We start from the raw sequence: 15,815 nt of genomic DNA, 5'->3' as shown, positions 1-15,815 counted from the left end.
ACTGAAATTTCCCTCCCATCGATCAACGAACGTTAACTTTCGCGATAGCATTACTCGGGCTTTTCTCGTTTTTAAACTGGACAAAGGCAAAAGTAGAAGCTTTATATTTTGGTTTCTCCACAACTCTCGGGATAAAGACACGGATGATCGACCCATGATGCTGAAACAGCTCCCTTAACGCCCTCCTTGACACTCTCCGACTCAGATTGTCCACAAACACAGTCCATACCTCTTCGGACGTAACATGACTTTTCATATTCTCTAAAGTTCTCTCACCCATTCTCTTAGTCACAATGCGCTTCTCACACTAAGTTTCAATTCACAATTTGTTCTAGGTTATGATGTTCCTAGTATTTAAACAATTCAAAGGTGGCATATGTTGCTAATCTATCTTTTCCTTTTTTTATATATTCTAATAACGTTGAATACGGTACACAGCGGATTTTGAGGAAAAAGAAAAACTCCAGAATGTTTTATTAGAGAAAAATTAGATCTTAATTTATACACAAAGTTAGAGATAAGTTTCCTAGTAGAAACAAACTACTTAGAAGTTATCCTTTTTAAGAGTTAGAATTCTATTAGGTTACAAACTAATATACAGTATAGTTATATCGTTTAACCTACACTCCCCCTCAAGTTGGGGAGTAAATGTTGAAAAGACCCAACTTGAATGTAATCTCATCAAAGGTAAGTCTTTTTTTTTATAGGAATAGAAGGCCTCATTAAAAACCTCCCTCATAGTTGTCTCTTTAAAGGAGACAAGTAGCGGAAGGAGGAAAAGAGTGCCTTAGTAGATTAATAACCAACAATTACATAAGATTACCAAACATTACAAAAGATTGCCTAAACAAAGAAACAAAATAAAATGCCAAAAGCACAGCTCCTAAAAACAACCTCCACACTCACTAACCAATTCCTGACTTAGCTAGACCATCAGCTTCCTCATTAATACATCTGCTGATATGCCTAATAACAACATTATAAAGCCCAACTGACTTCTGAATTTCTGTAATAAAATCAACAAGGTGAACCGGGCAGAGATCCGGGCTGTTGATCCATTTCACTGCCAGAAACGAGTCACTTTCTAAAATCAGATTTCCTTTGTCCCTCCAAACTGAATCAAAAACTATCTAACCCTACTTTGATCGCATAAATCTCAGCTAGAATAGGAGAACAAGGTCTAAAGCTGTAGAGAATGAAACCAGCTTGTTTTACCAGCATCTTTAAGAACTCCACCAATACCACTCCTTTTCCAGTCAAAATTGACTGCCCCATCAACATTCATCTTAAAGTACCCGGAAGGAGGAGGGCACCATTTTAATCTTGACAGTCGAAAATTAGAGGGGGATTTATGCTTATCGCCAAAGTAAGATCTCCCACAAGGCTGTCCAAATGAATAGACAAATCCTTATTTTTGCTAAAACCATGATGCCACCCTATACCTCACCAAAAGAACAAATTATCTTTGTCCATTTGCCATTCTCAAAAACAATCTGATTCCGGCACAGCCAAACAGACCACAAAACTGCTCCTGGAATAAATCTCCAATATCCGAGTAGGGTCTAAGATGCAACCATGAAAGCAAGAAGCCTTTCGGATTATTAGGAAAGCTGAAATAACTTTCCACAAACGGAGTAGTTTTATCCAAATTTGCAAACCTGGACACAGGAAAAGAATAAGTGACTGACAGATTCTGGTTCCTCTCCACATAACACACAAAGAGGGTTTTCGATATCTTTAACCCCTCTTCTCAATAAAACAGTTTTGACAGCCATCTTCTGATGAATAACTTGCCACAGGAAAATCTCTACCTTTGGTGGGACTAAGCCCTTCCACACAATCTCCAACCAAGAATTGTCAGATTCTGCTAAACTTGAAAATAATCTTGAGCAAGAATTAACCGAGAACTCACCATCCCCACTACCTTTCCACACAACACGGTCTCCACCCTTCAACAGCGGGCGAAAATTATCCAGCAACACTATCAGTTCCATCCAATGCTCAAACTCACTATCCATTAAATTCCTCCTAATTGTAAATCCACACCCCTCCCCATTCGACAAACACCCAAAATCAGCACAATACCTTCCTTATTAACAGACAGAGCAAAGAGCCTAGGAAACAAAGTCTTCAAGGAAACATTAGAAATCCAAGAATCAAGCCAAAATCTGATAGATTCTCCTTTTCCCACCTGAAGCACGAGATTATTTCGAAAGCATAATCCAAATGAGTCGTTAGACCAATAGTTATTTAAAACACCTTTCCAAATCCAAGACACATTAGAGGGCAAATTATCATCTACCACAATAGAGCTCGAACCCACATTGTACTTAGAACAAATCAATGTCTTCCACCAAGAGTCCTTCTCTGTACCAAACTTCCAAACCCACTTGCCCAATAAAGCTCTATTCCGTAATTTTAGATCCGAAATTCCCAATCCCACCAAGTCTTGGAAGCGCTTTGGTGAAAATATTTGCTAACTGATTCTTTGTTGAGACATAATTGAGTTTTACCGATCCACCATTCACCTTTTCAAAGATAAAATGTCTGTCGATTTCCACATGCTTCGTTCGGTCACGATGAACATGATTCTTTGTAATACTTATTGCAGATTTACAATCACTCTGAAGTTCAAAACACTTGTTATAACATAATCCCAACTCAGTTAACAATCTTGGTAACCAGATTCCTTCGCAGATTCCAAGTGCCATTGCTCTAAACTCTGCTTTTGCACCTACTTCGAGATACCACAACCTATTTTTTTCTTCTCCAAGTGACCAGATTTCCCATACAAGCAATAACCACTTGTAGACCTTCTATCAGTTAACTCGCCTGCCCAGCTTGAATCTGAGAAAATCCTTATTGTTTTGTCATCATTCTTTCTAAAAATTAACCCATGACCTGGTGTCATTTTTCAAGTATCTTAGAATTATATTCACGACCTCTAAATGTTCTTCCTTTGGATCATTCATATATTGACTCTGACAGGAAATGTGATATCAGGTCTAGTAAGTGATAAATAAATGAGTTTACCTACTAGCCTTTGATATTGTTCTTTGTTCACTGGACTTCCCAATTCTTCTCTCCTTAGTTTAAGGTTGCTTCCATGGGAGTTATGTCAGTTTGCATCCCTTCATTCCAGTTTCAATAATAGATCAAGGATATTTCCTTGATTTATCACTATCCCTTCTTTCAACCTGCAACTTCCATCCCTAGAAAATATCATAGAGTACCCTAGTCCTTTGTTTCAAATTCTTTTGCCAGTAGCTTCTTCAGTCTTTCTATTTCCGTAGAATCATCACTTGTTAAAATGATATAATCCACATAGACAATTAAAATTTCCTTTTTCTTGTTCGAGGTTGTTTTGACAAATAAGGTGTGAATCGATTGACATTGCTTGTAACCATCTTGAATGATTACTTTTGTAAATATGTCAAACCAAGCTCTTGGAGATTGCTTAAGTCCATACAAGGACTTCAATAGTCTGCATGTTTTTCCAGTATTACTCTTCCTCCTCCTCCTCCTCCAAGTTCCCATTTAAAAAGGCATTTTTGATGTCTAATTGATGTAGTACCCAGTTTTCATTTACTGCCAATGACAATAACACTCTCATAGTGTTAAGTTTTGCGACTGGAGCAAATGTCTCTTGATAATCAACTCCAAAAGATTGAGTAAATCCTTTGCCACTAATCTCGCCTTGTATCTTTCAATGTTGTCATCCGCTTTGTATTTCACCGTGAACACCCATTTGCAACCGACTAGTTTCTTGTCTTTTGGAAGATCAACTACAACCCAAGTATGTTGTTTTCCAGTGCTTATAACTCCTCTTCTACCGTTTTTTTCACTTAGGATCTTTCAATGCATCCTCCACTATATCTGGAACAGTAATGTATCTATACTTGCTATAAATTTTTTAAAAGACGTTTACTTCCATATGCAACAAATCTATCAATCGAATACTTTGTGCATTTTCTTACTTCTTTCCTTTGAGCAATTGGAAGTCATAATATCAATTAAAACATTTAATTTAGTGGAACTCTTATTAACTCCATCATTCTCCAAAGAATTCTCGTTCGGTTCCGGTTCATGACAGTGTCTATGTTGTGTGGGAGAATAAGGATTTGGTTCAGGTATTGGTTTGGAAACAGTCCTTTGTCATCTTGTGTAAGTCAATAATTCGATCTGAGGAAGTGGAAGTAAGCTTGTTTCAGTGGGTTGTTTTGGTAGTTGTGAAACAGTTGTTCGGTTCTTTTGGGGTTTTTTGAGGACTGATTCGGATGGATTAACTGGTTCAGTACCGGTGGTTGAACAAACGGAGTTGGCTGCAAATAATCAAGAGATACAATTGTTGTGAATCCTCAGACTGATATTCATTATATGATTCCCCCTGAATATCAATTTTATGGAAAGATGAGTCTTTTCAAATAGGTAGCATCCATGGCTACAAAATATTTTTTAATATTGGGACAATAACACCAAAATCCCTTTTGTCTCGACAATAACCCAAAATATACATCGGAATGCTCGAGGATCTAATTTGGACCTAGAAGGAATATTATTATGAACAAACCAGTACATCAAAAACTCGAAGGGGGTAATAAAGAGGTCATCTGTTTAAAAGCAGGAAAGAACTGAAGAAACATATCTCTTGGACATTTAAAATTCAATGGTTTGCTAGGAAGACGATTAATCAAATAAGTGGCAGGAAGACGATTAATCAAATAAGTGGCAGTTAAGAGGGCATTTCCCCAAAATAACGGGAACATGGTGGAAAAGAAAAGAGAAGTCGTGTAACCTCAAGGAGATGTCGATTTTTGCGCTCGCGATGTGAGGTGAAGAATCCCTTTTTTCTGGAAAAAAGAACCCAAAATAGTGACAAATACTCACTACAATTGCCAGAATGAAACATTTTGATAGAAGATTGAAATTGAGAAATCATCTTATGGAATCTTTTAAATAAGTCACAGGCTTCAGATTTATGTTTCATAGAAAAGTCCAGGTCGTACGAGTATGATCATCAATAAAGGAAATAAACCAACGAAACCCATGGACAGATGCAACCCTTGATAGACCCAATATCACTATGTAGGAGCGTACATGGTTTGGATGGTTTATACAGTAAGGTAGATAAACGCGTTTAGTTTGTTTAGCAAGTGGACAAATATCACAAGAAAAAGATTTAGGGAGTTTATTGATAAACAAATGTAGAAACAATTTTGCAAGATAAAAGAAACTAGGGTGTCCTAAATGAAAGTGTAATCGGTTGAAGGTTCAAGGAAAGGAAATGCTGGATGACATTGAAGGATGTAGGCGGTGGGGAAGTTGCCGGAAGTAGATAAAGACCCCCACAAAGTCTAGCATTAGAATAGATGAGTCGGCATGAAAAGTTTGAAAGAGCCGAAGATCACTTGTCATATGGTCACTTGCACCAGAATCCACAATCCAAGTAGGAGTATTGGATGTGTGAGCTAAAGTAGCAAAGAAAGTCTACCTTCAGGAGAGGGTCGCAGGTACGTATTGGAAGAAGTTGCAAATGACTAAAAAACTGTTGCATTATTCCATTGTTGTTTAGTGAACGAACTGCCTTGCACACCAGTATTCACAATGCAATTGCCATGAGTATCACGCTATTTCAAAGACTTTCCATCAGAAGGCTTTCCATGTAACTTCCAACAAGAATCCCGCACATGGCCAACCTTTTTACAATAGTCACACCAAGGTCTGCCCTTTTTGGGTCGAGGAGAAGGCTGAGAGTGATTACAATGCGGATCCTTCATTGGTTTGTACGACAGGAAGCATAACCGAGCGACGGCTCTCTTCACTACGAACTTCCGAGAAAACTCTCGGATTGTAGGAAAAGGTCAGAGTCCCAACACACGACCACGAACGACATCAAAATCCTGATGTAAGCCAGACAGAAATTGGAATAATTGTCGTTGTTCAACAATCGTTGGAATAGACGAGTATGTTTACACACTTCCATTCATGGGATTTGAAGAGATCAATTTGCTTCCATAATCACGACAGTGGGGTAAAATACTGAGTAACGGTCAGGTTTTCCTGTCTGAGATTGACAATTTGACATTCAATTCCAAAGAGGGCAGCCTTGTTGTCTAGATTCGAGTACGTCGCCTTAGCAGCACTCCAAATTTCAGACGCTGTTTCACACAGCAGGAAGTTCTCCCCAACGGCAGGAAGCATAGAATTAATGAGCCATGACATGATCATGGTATTCTCACTGAACCAGGCCGCATACTCGGGATCCGTCGCAGCAGGAATCGGTGTGGTCTCCAGTAGATAGTGTTGCTTGCGCCGACCGGATAAATAGATGTGGACTGATTGAGACCAAGCGATATAGTTGTCACCATTCAAACGGTGACATGTGATGGAATCAGAAGAGACATCGGAGAAGTTCAAGGCATACGGTGGAGGTCAGGTTTCTGAGGTGACATCCGATGTAGAAGAGGTGGAAGTCATAATCGACAGTTAGGGTAGGGGAAAATTTTTGCGCGATCGGCTAGGGTAGAAGAAAGTGTGCGATCGACAAGGGTAGAGGAGAGGGACCGATCACCCAACTAATACCATGTTGAATACGGTACACAACAGATTTTGAGGAAAAGGAAAAACTCCATAATGTTTTATTAGAAAAAGATAGATCTTAATTTATACACAAAGTTAGAGATAAGTTTCCTAGTAGAAGCAAACTACTTAGAAGCTATCCTTTTAAAGAGTTAGAATTTTATTAGGTTACAAACTAATATACAATATAGATATTGTTCTATCGTATAACCTACAAATACGTTTAGTTAAAATTTAATAGCAGTATCAATCTAATATCTGGATCAACTGAAACCGTGCATATCAACCTCGGCATTTCAGATCAAAGCCTCCCAAAAAACACATGTATGCAAGTGTGCTGCATGCACACATATATATAATTTAAGAAGATTCGTGCATGTTATAAAGAATAAGAACAAAACTAAGGCAGAAGGATGCTGCAATCAATCAATGAACCTAAACTATTTATCTTCAGCAGTCTCGGCAATCATATTAATTTTAGTCTTAACAGCAAAACAGTAAATGGAAATTTTCCTACCGAAAGTATATATCTGTGATGGTCAATCAAAATTTCTAACTTTGTTCACGTCTTTAGGGAGGCCAAGTTGAGTTTGTTCACATTTTTGGGGAGGCCAATCATATTGCTAATAACCTGGTCAAGACTACTCCAGCAAACCAGATGCCACTTAGAAGATTTACCACTCCTCCCTCAGTGATTCAGAAAATTTATCTTGTTGATATACATGGGCTGTCTGTTTCTAGAAAGAGTTCTACGTAATTAGGGCTAGCCCTCTTTTCTTTAACCAAAAAAAATGCCTACCTTCACGTGGGTTTTTTTCCTGTTTAGATACGACTGCTTGGTCCTTCAAATAGCCATTAAGCAAAGAATATACTTAAGTCACTCGTAAAGCACAAAAGGCTATTTTTAGCACCAAGACAGGCAGATTATCGTGAAAAATGAAAACCCATCAGAGAAAACACCACAAATTGTTCTATACAATGCTATAAGCTCTACCTTCAAGTGGTCAAGCTTCTCCACCACACCACAGTAAGTACCAGGAAATTGTATCCCACTAGATTCATGCCTAGTATATCCACGCACATGCATTTCATAAATTATGAGATCTCTTTGTGGATACCTCAGAGGTAAATCACCTTCCCAGTCAAACTAGAAACATAAATAACCAAATACACAAAGTCAAGGAAATAAAATGTTAAAACTGCAGAAATATTAAACAGTATCCCTTAGTGAGGAATGGATGAATATACAGTTTAGCATCTAAAAACCATGACAGAGTTCAAATAACAATACATACTTTATAAAGAACAACAATAGTTTGCAATTATAATTTTTCAATTCACAGTATTTTATTTTTCCAATAATCTTTTTCATATATGATGAAGTAATATGTTTTTACAAATCAGTATATAAATATATGTATATTTGTAAAATTAGATAACAATGGAAAAGAAGAATTAGAAAATAATTGTAATTTCCACTTGTGTCTCATTGACAATAAAAAATCAGCCTTTTATAGCCTATAAGATTGTTCAACTATTTTGGAGTATCAGCGTAAACTAAGACAGTCTATATTAGTGACAATTATTATCAGGATGTTTTAGAAAACATCATACGTTATGAGCTCAAGCTTAAACTCTAGAAAAATCACTCTTTGCTACCTACGTACTTCCTGGAAGAAGACAGAATTCTGTAAAGATGTCTCTATTTATAACCAAACTGAACATCTATTTGTTCTCAATACAAAGGATTCTCATTTTATAAAAGATTGTTCTTCCCCTATCTTATTTTTAAAGTGAGGCTTCTCACAAATCTAGGTATTAGTGAGCAAAAGAGAGAAAAGGAACAAAACATACCCACATTTACAAAATGAACAAAAAAATCCTCCTAGGGGAAGGAATTGAGATGAATAGGCAATTTGGAGATTTAACTATAATAGATGGTGAAGATATATCAAGTATCGCCATTACTTATTTAATTTCCCTTCAAAAGTTCTCATTTTCTCCTACAGTATTTTAAAGTAAACCTAGAAAGGAAGGATTATTCCCAAAGTGAAACCTCACAAACAGAGCAAACCATGCTTCATTACACACAAACTTTTGTCATAAATAGAAACAATGAAATAACAATGGAAAGTGGATAGTACATTCCCTCTCCAGAAGTCACCATCATAAACATATCTTATTTTCCTTCACAACAGCAAACAGCATTCACTGCAGTATAGGAACATATTCTGATTAAGTACCTGATCTTCAAAAGTAGGCACCATGCCGGCCATTTGGGGCCAATAATTATCTTCAGGCCCTAAAGCCCCAAACTCGCCTCTGCTTATTACAGCCTAGAAAAGGGACAAGTAAACCAGGTGTCCGTTTCACAAGGAAAAAATAGAGGAAGCTTGGTCAGTATAGAAAGAAGTCTTCTCTAATAGAACTTAAGTAAAAGGCCTATGTTACCTTTGCATATGGATCCAACAGAACCTTGGAAGCATCATAGATATGACCTTTTTCAGGAGAAAATTCCCCGTCAAACAAGTAGCCATATAGGATATCTTTAAAATCCCCTTTCAAAAATACATGCCAGACATCTCCAGTCTTATTAGTCAATGAATCAAGTGGTATCTTCTCGGTAACTTTATTCTGGATGCGAAAACAACCATTTTATCCAAGTTAATCACCAAAAACAAAGATTATTCTATTAAAATATGAAACTCTATGAAACAGCCAATTCTTTTAGCGGCTAATTCTAAAATGAAACAACACATTGAATTGCCCAACCGCAAAAAGATAATTAGGTTCCTTTTGGTTGTTACTTTTACGCTAGCTTTTCTTCGTGCAGAAGAAAACAATAGATATGTATAGACAAGTAAATAGTAAATAGCATGGCTATTGGCTAAACAATTAAAAACTTCAGATTTGATGAGAATCAAAATGAAAGATATGGCACAACCATGTTGGGCAAAAACTATCACATTTTAATTGCTTGGCTACGGTTCAACGATCAAAGGAGACACCCAAAAGTTTCAAAGTTTATCGTACTAGTGGAACTAAACATATACATAACAGAATGTACTGCAACATCAATAATCGACCAACCTGGTGCAGATCCGAGAGAGCAATCAGACAAAGTGTAGCGGAAACATCATTGGCCGAATATCGCAAAATTAACACCACCTTCTCGAAGAGTGGCACCAAATGGAGCGGGATGGCCCTCCGACACCTGAAATCTCTTAATCACCTGGGCTTCTCAACCACTGCAGTTTCAGCCTCGGCCGCTCCTCCTCCTCCTCCGCGCGCTTTAACCACCATTCTAGTCGTTGATACGGTTGCATTGGTGCTGGAGATTGTTCTCAACTTGGGCTTCGGAGTGGTTCGGTGGCGCAATGCTGAAGGGATGAGGGTGGGAGAATATTGCAAGCAGGAAGTGCAACGAGTTAACTCCATGCGACTCAGATTAAATGCAATTTGCTCATGAGAAATGGATTCGTTTCTTCTGGTCTGAAATCAGTGGATTTGATTCTTTCTGCTGTGCTCTTGCTCAATTTCTACTGGACTCTGTGTTACTAATAAGTTAAGATTGAGTGGACCCGCTAGTACTGCAGCTTGTTATGCTTTTCCGTCCATTGTCGTTAACTTGACGGTTGCTTATAGCTTAATCATCGCGTTTGTGAATACTTTTGGGATATTTTCGCATTCATCCTTGTACTTTATTAATCAGTTTAGACGGAGTCTTCTATGATAACTAATCTAGCAGTAAATATCAAAATTACAGATTAATTTTAGTTTAACACCATTATGTAATACATATAGTATACTATACCCACAATTATATTTTTATATATTTGTTCAAAAAAATTATTTTTATATATAAATATAAAAATCTTAATATTAATTTAAAAAAATTAAATTTTAATTTTTCAAAAATATATTATATATTTTTTAATTTCCTATAACTCTTAAATCCCTAATTCATAAATTTTTATATCCTTTTAAGATTAAAAATCAGACGGTTTGCATGAAATCATAGATTTAGGTGAAGGTGTAATCTCATTGACGACTATAGACAGACAAAATAAAGATGATAATTTTTTACTGATTTTGTTATTTAAACAATAATAAAATCGATAATATCTTTTTTTAATTATATATTAAAATTACCGCACGTGATCATTTCTCAAAAATTGAAGAGAGTCTTGACAAAGAAATAAAGACTATAAAGAATATAAAACTAAGAGATTTGATATTAAAGATTTAGAGAATTTTTATATAAATAAAAGTTATTGATTTATTTTGGTTATATATATTATATAATTGACATCATATCAAATAACAGATATATATTATTATTATTATATAAAAATTTAATATATATATTATAAAAATATTTAAACTGAATTATATTTTATATACATGTTATATATAAATTATACAGATTATCATTAGTTAAATGAAAAAATCACATTATTACAAAATTATAAAATTGATTTATTTAATATTTTTCATGATAAATTGAAGGTAGATAAAATTATATCTTATTCATATATTAAATACAGGTTCTTATTAAATATACTCGTAACAAAAGTAATATAAAAATAAATAACTTAATCAATCAATGAATTATTTTTACTCATAATATTCATAATTTTTTATTAAATTAAATTAATTATAAAATAATATTTATTTTAAATACTTTGAACCACCTTATTATTATTGGTGCTTGAATTTATAACTTTTAAAAATATAATAATAATAATCTAAATAAATAAAGATACAAAAAAAGGAGTTATATTTGCAATGGGAATCAAACTCAAACAAACATATAATATTAATATAAAATGCTCAATGCAATCAACGATTTATTGAGCGAGTGATTGACGCCGAAGGAAACGGTAATGTTGAGTCACCCGGCGAAGAGCAGGGCAGAAGACAAAAGCACACTGGTTTTCACGCGGATTCCAACGCAATCTCACAAGCAAAGCACAAAGCCACATACTTTTTTTTTTTTCCCAGTAGTTCTTCAGGTGTCGGTCGGTAAAGATTTGAACTGTGAAACCGTGATTTTCTCTCACTTTCCATAGTTTTTCGGTTCAGCTACACCGCCACGTGGCTTCTCTATTTTTCTCACATAAAAATTGAATATTTATACTAAAAACAAAATGAATCAAAAGCAGAAAGCACTCTACTAAAGTGGTAGTGTGTGATGGATGTGTAGAAAACCCAGCAAGCTGAAAGAGGAAAACAATATGCTTTGTAGCCGTGAGATTTTCAAGTTTTTAGTGAGGAAAGATGTGAGGAAGATACTGAAGCGGAAGGACAGCGATGCTGGCGAACGAGGTGAACAAAAATGGGGTGAAACCCCCTCATTTTCTCGATTTTCTCATTAAAATTTGTTGTAGTGTGTTCGTTTCCTAAAATATTTTTTTTGGGTTTTCAGTAGTGGGTATTTTGTGATCTTGGGAGTTAAATGTTTAGGATTTTTCTCTAGAAATAATTTTTATTTTTGTAATATTTTAAACGTTGTACCAATTTCAAGACCATATTTGTAAACTATACTTTGCTTGCATTTCCTTGGAACGAAAATTTGAATGCTTCTGATATGCATTTCAATATTAAGTAGAAATTAGAAATTAGCTCAAAATGGGTACTTGAAATGCTTCTCATCATAAGTGGATTATACTAATAGACAGTTCTTCTTAAACATTTTTCTTGGTTAAGGATGCATAGTCTTAAACAAACCTTTTTTGGTTCTGTTTAATTGTTGATTATTTCTAGTGAATTTCAGCCTTTACTACTTCAAATGTTAGTCAATCTATTGACATCTATTTACTTTGTCTGAAACTGTTGGAATCATTTGGTAATCCATCTGTGCTACACTTTACCTCTTAACATCTACTATATGTTGTTAACTATCCTTTCGTGCTTAATAGCTCTGTTGATGTTCTGTACAGAGCATGGAACTCTATTTTACTGATTTTTGTTATTTCATCTGTAGATTGAAATGCTTTAACTATTGGAACAAGCATACGAATTGACCGAAAAGCATCATTCTCTATGCTGTGTTTCTCATTTTTTGGCTTCCTTCTGGTTCCTTGCCTTAAAAATTCAGGGAAAGCCCTCGAGGACTTGCGAGCTTCACTCTTTAAAAAATTCTACTCAGTCGATGGTGCAAAGCATCAACGAACTTGTGGCCCTGTTGCTGCTCTCACATTCAACTTTATGGTTGCTGTTGCCATTATTTTCATAAATAAATGGGTTTGTATGCCAAATTTTCTCACATATAAAACAACTATTTTTCATGATCCTGGTTTTAGATTTAACAGCGTTGTCCAATATGGTTGATATACTCATTTTGTGTTTTCAGGTACTTAAAAATGTAGGATTCGAGTTTCCGGTATTTCTGACTTTTATTCACTATGCTGTCAGTTGGGTGTTGATGGTCATCTTGCATTCGTTTTCCCTCTTCCCAGCATCTCCACCCACTAAATCAACCTCTTTATCTTTGTTTACTCTTGGTATTGTCATGTCTTTATCTACTGGTCTTGCAAATGTCAGCTTGAAATACAACAGGTTTGATATTTTGTTTCTCTTTAAACAAAATCCAACCAAACCTCTTGGAGGACCTTTTGACTTAATTGTTAATGAATTTGTTTTCCAGTGTAGGATTTATCAGATGGCTAAGATTGCTGTCACGCCATCTATTGTCCTCGCAGAATTTTATGGTATCAGAGAGAGTCACTTTCTCCAAGGTAACTTGTTCATTTCTATTTCTTTCGACTTGGAAAACATTGTTGTAATATAAAGTTCACTGGTCTTAGGTGTAACGATGGAAATAATACAATGGGAAAGTTTAGTATGGAGCTTAAATAAATTTTAGATCTTTCTCTAGATGAAAATAGGTTGTATCATTTTCCATCCAGGCATTGTTATTCACCATGTTGATAGGATAATGTTTCTCAAAACTTGGAGGTATGTACCCCATCAAGCCGAACTTTGATCATTTCAAAACATTGTCAAATACCTTGAAAATGAGTTCTTATTCACTCCCTTGTGCCTTTATGGACTACTGAGTACTGACTGCATGCACTCTATTTCACTCTCATAAATGTTTTAGGGTTTCCGAGCTCTCCAAAACTCTTGAGTTTATCTGTGTACGACATTGCCTGAGATTTCATGTATATTATGATATGTCCTTGTTATTTTTTTTACCGAGCTCTGTAGCTTGTAACGTTTGTCCCCTTTTTCTTGAAATTCTTCCTCTTTAATCTGTCAGGTGATTGCGCTGACGGTTGTATCTATTGGTGTTGCAATTGCTACGGTAACTGATCTACAGTTCAGCCTCTTTGGAGCATGTGTAGCAATGGCTTGGATTATCCCTAGTGCCATCAATAAAATCCTTTGGTCCAACCTGCAGCAACAAGAGAATTGGACGGCATTGTCGTATGTTGCAGGCCCCTTCGAGCACACTTGTAGTTTTTACTTGTTGATGGAAAGGAATTCAAAGGATAAGCTTAGCCCAAGGAAATCAAGATAATAGATTCTGAAAATCGATTCTTTATTATACATTTTCTTTTCTGTTTTTTCTTAATCAGCAATAGAAAACGGATTCGTTGCTTCCCCTGGGCTTTTCTTCTCCTTTGTTTTCTTTTGATGTCTGAACAAGCTTTTCTTCTCCTTGTGTTTAACTTGTTTCTAAAACTTTCAATTCGATGTTGCTGAAGTTATGAATTTGTTGAACAGGTTAATGTGGAAAACAACACCAATCACTCTGCTGTTTCTGGTTCTATGATTCCTTTCCTTGATCCCCCGGGTGTGCTCGCCTTCCATTGGAGCTTCAACTTCCTTGATCCCCCGGGTGTGCTCGCCTTCCATTGGAGCTTCACAATACATCGGCAATCCTCTTGTCAGCTTTTCTCGGTTTCTTGCTTCAGTGGTCGGGAGCTTTGGCACTTGGGTAATACATATCTTTGCATTTTCATAAATGTTGTAATATGATAGTTTGTTCTGGCCAAACAATTACTTTTGTATGCTTGTCCCGCCTGGCCAATATAAGTTCTCGATTCTCATTCTATCAACTTTCAGGGCAACGTCTGCTATCTCCCACGTGGTTCTCGGTCAATTCAAAACCTGTGTTCTGCTTCTCGGAAGTTTCTACCTCTTTGGTTCGAATCCAGGCACAACCAGTATTTGTGGAGCGTTTATAGCTATTGGAGGCGTGTCCCTTTCACGTACCTCAACTTAAATGCTAAGAAGCAACCGGCACCTCTGACCTCTTTACCGAAGTCCAAATTCAGCGAATGTAATGGGGAGAGTCGCCATGGAAACGGTCCCGATAGTGTTTAACCCAAAAGATTCTACGGATACTATTTGACTCGAGATGCTATAAATCATTGACCTGACCTTTGCTTCTCTTCATAATCTGATGATTTCGATGTTGTCGGTCGAACATTGGAGTAGTGTGTTTTGCAGCTTTGTTTTTGCTTAAAGATGTAACCGAGTGCTTTAATTCTTAGAGCAAAAACAAAGATGCTGATTATAGATTCAATTTTTAATCTTTTTCTTGTGTAGTACGATGTGTTATCATTTTAATTGTTTTCTTTCGCACACGTTATAAGTGTTATAATCTAGTTTTCTATAAATACGAACCATGATCATGTTGGATGGATAGCTTTATAAAAATATTTAATGACAAATATTTTTTGCAATTGGTGTCTATTTTAGAATTTTATTTCTACACTTCCTTCAGTGTCAAGATCAAGAAAAATGAAAAATGAATCATATCTGATTTTAGGAGCTTAAATCTTTAACACAACATATGTGTTCGATGCAAGCGAAAGTTCATGTTGATGCCCGACCTTGAAGCACATTACATGTTGATCTTATCAAATGCAAGTGACCTTTAGAAGATGTTTAGGGTTTTAGTGTCATTGGTATGAACGTCGAGTTAGTAAACGTCAGGAGAAAGAACAAATAATTGAGGAATTGAACTTAACATCAAATATTTTTATAGACCATGAAGAAACGAAATAGACTCTTCTATTCATTTCAACTAATCTTAACTTCATGTAGTTTTTTTTTTATTATGGTTATAAATTAGTATTTAAATAAATTAATGTGTTGCTAAAATCGAATTTCATAAAATATGATAATTCCCAACGTATTTATTTATCAAACCAAAAATTAATTATCATATTCTTGAAGGATAATTAAAAACTTAATTTAAACTTAATTAATAATTTTAAAAA

General features: G+C 35.6%; 1 protein-coding gene and 1 pseudogene across 1 annotated transcript in view; one reads left to right on the top strand and one right to left on the bottom strand.

The window, feature by feature from the left end:
* Positions 1–10,115, bottom strand: part of LOC120168101 (isoamylase 1, chloroplastic-like) — a 42,688-nt gene extending 32,573 nt beyond the window's left edge. The window contains 6 exon segments of the mRNA XM_039176927.1: positions 7,574–7,726; positions 8,823–8,915; positions 9,031–9,213; positions 9,670–9,730; positions 9,732–9,813; positions 9,816–10,115. Of these exon segments, the coding sequence (XP_039032858.1) occupies positions 7,574–7,726; positions 8,823–8,915; positions 9,031–9,213; positions 9,670–9,730; positions 9,732–9,813; positions 9,816–10,017 (774 nt within the window). The 5' untranslated portion in view covers positions 10,018–10,115.
* A 1,621-nt stretch (positions 10,116–11,736) lies between these two features.
* On the top strand, positions 11,737–15,099 carry LOC120168102 (annotated as a pseudogene).
* The last annotated feature ends 716 nt before the right edge of the window (positions 15,100–15,815 follow it).

This window comes from Hibiscus syriacus, unplaced genomic scaffold (assembly GCF_006381635.1).
Source record: "Hibiscus syriacus cultivar Baekdansim isolate YM2019G1 unplaced genomic scaffold, ASM638163v2 tig00111708_pilon, whole genome shotgun sequence".
Taxonomy (NCBI): domain Eukaryota; kingdom Viridiplantae; phylum Streptophyta; class Magnoliopsida; order Malvales; family Malvaceae; genus Hibiscus; species Hibiscus syriacus.
The sequence above is the reverse complement of the archived record's forward strand: the minus strand, read 5'-3'. Positions and strand labels throughout refer to the sequence as shown.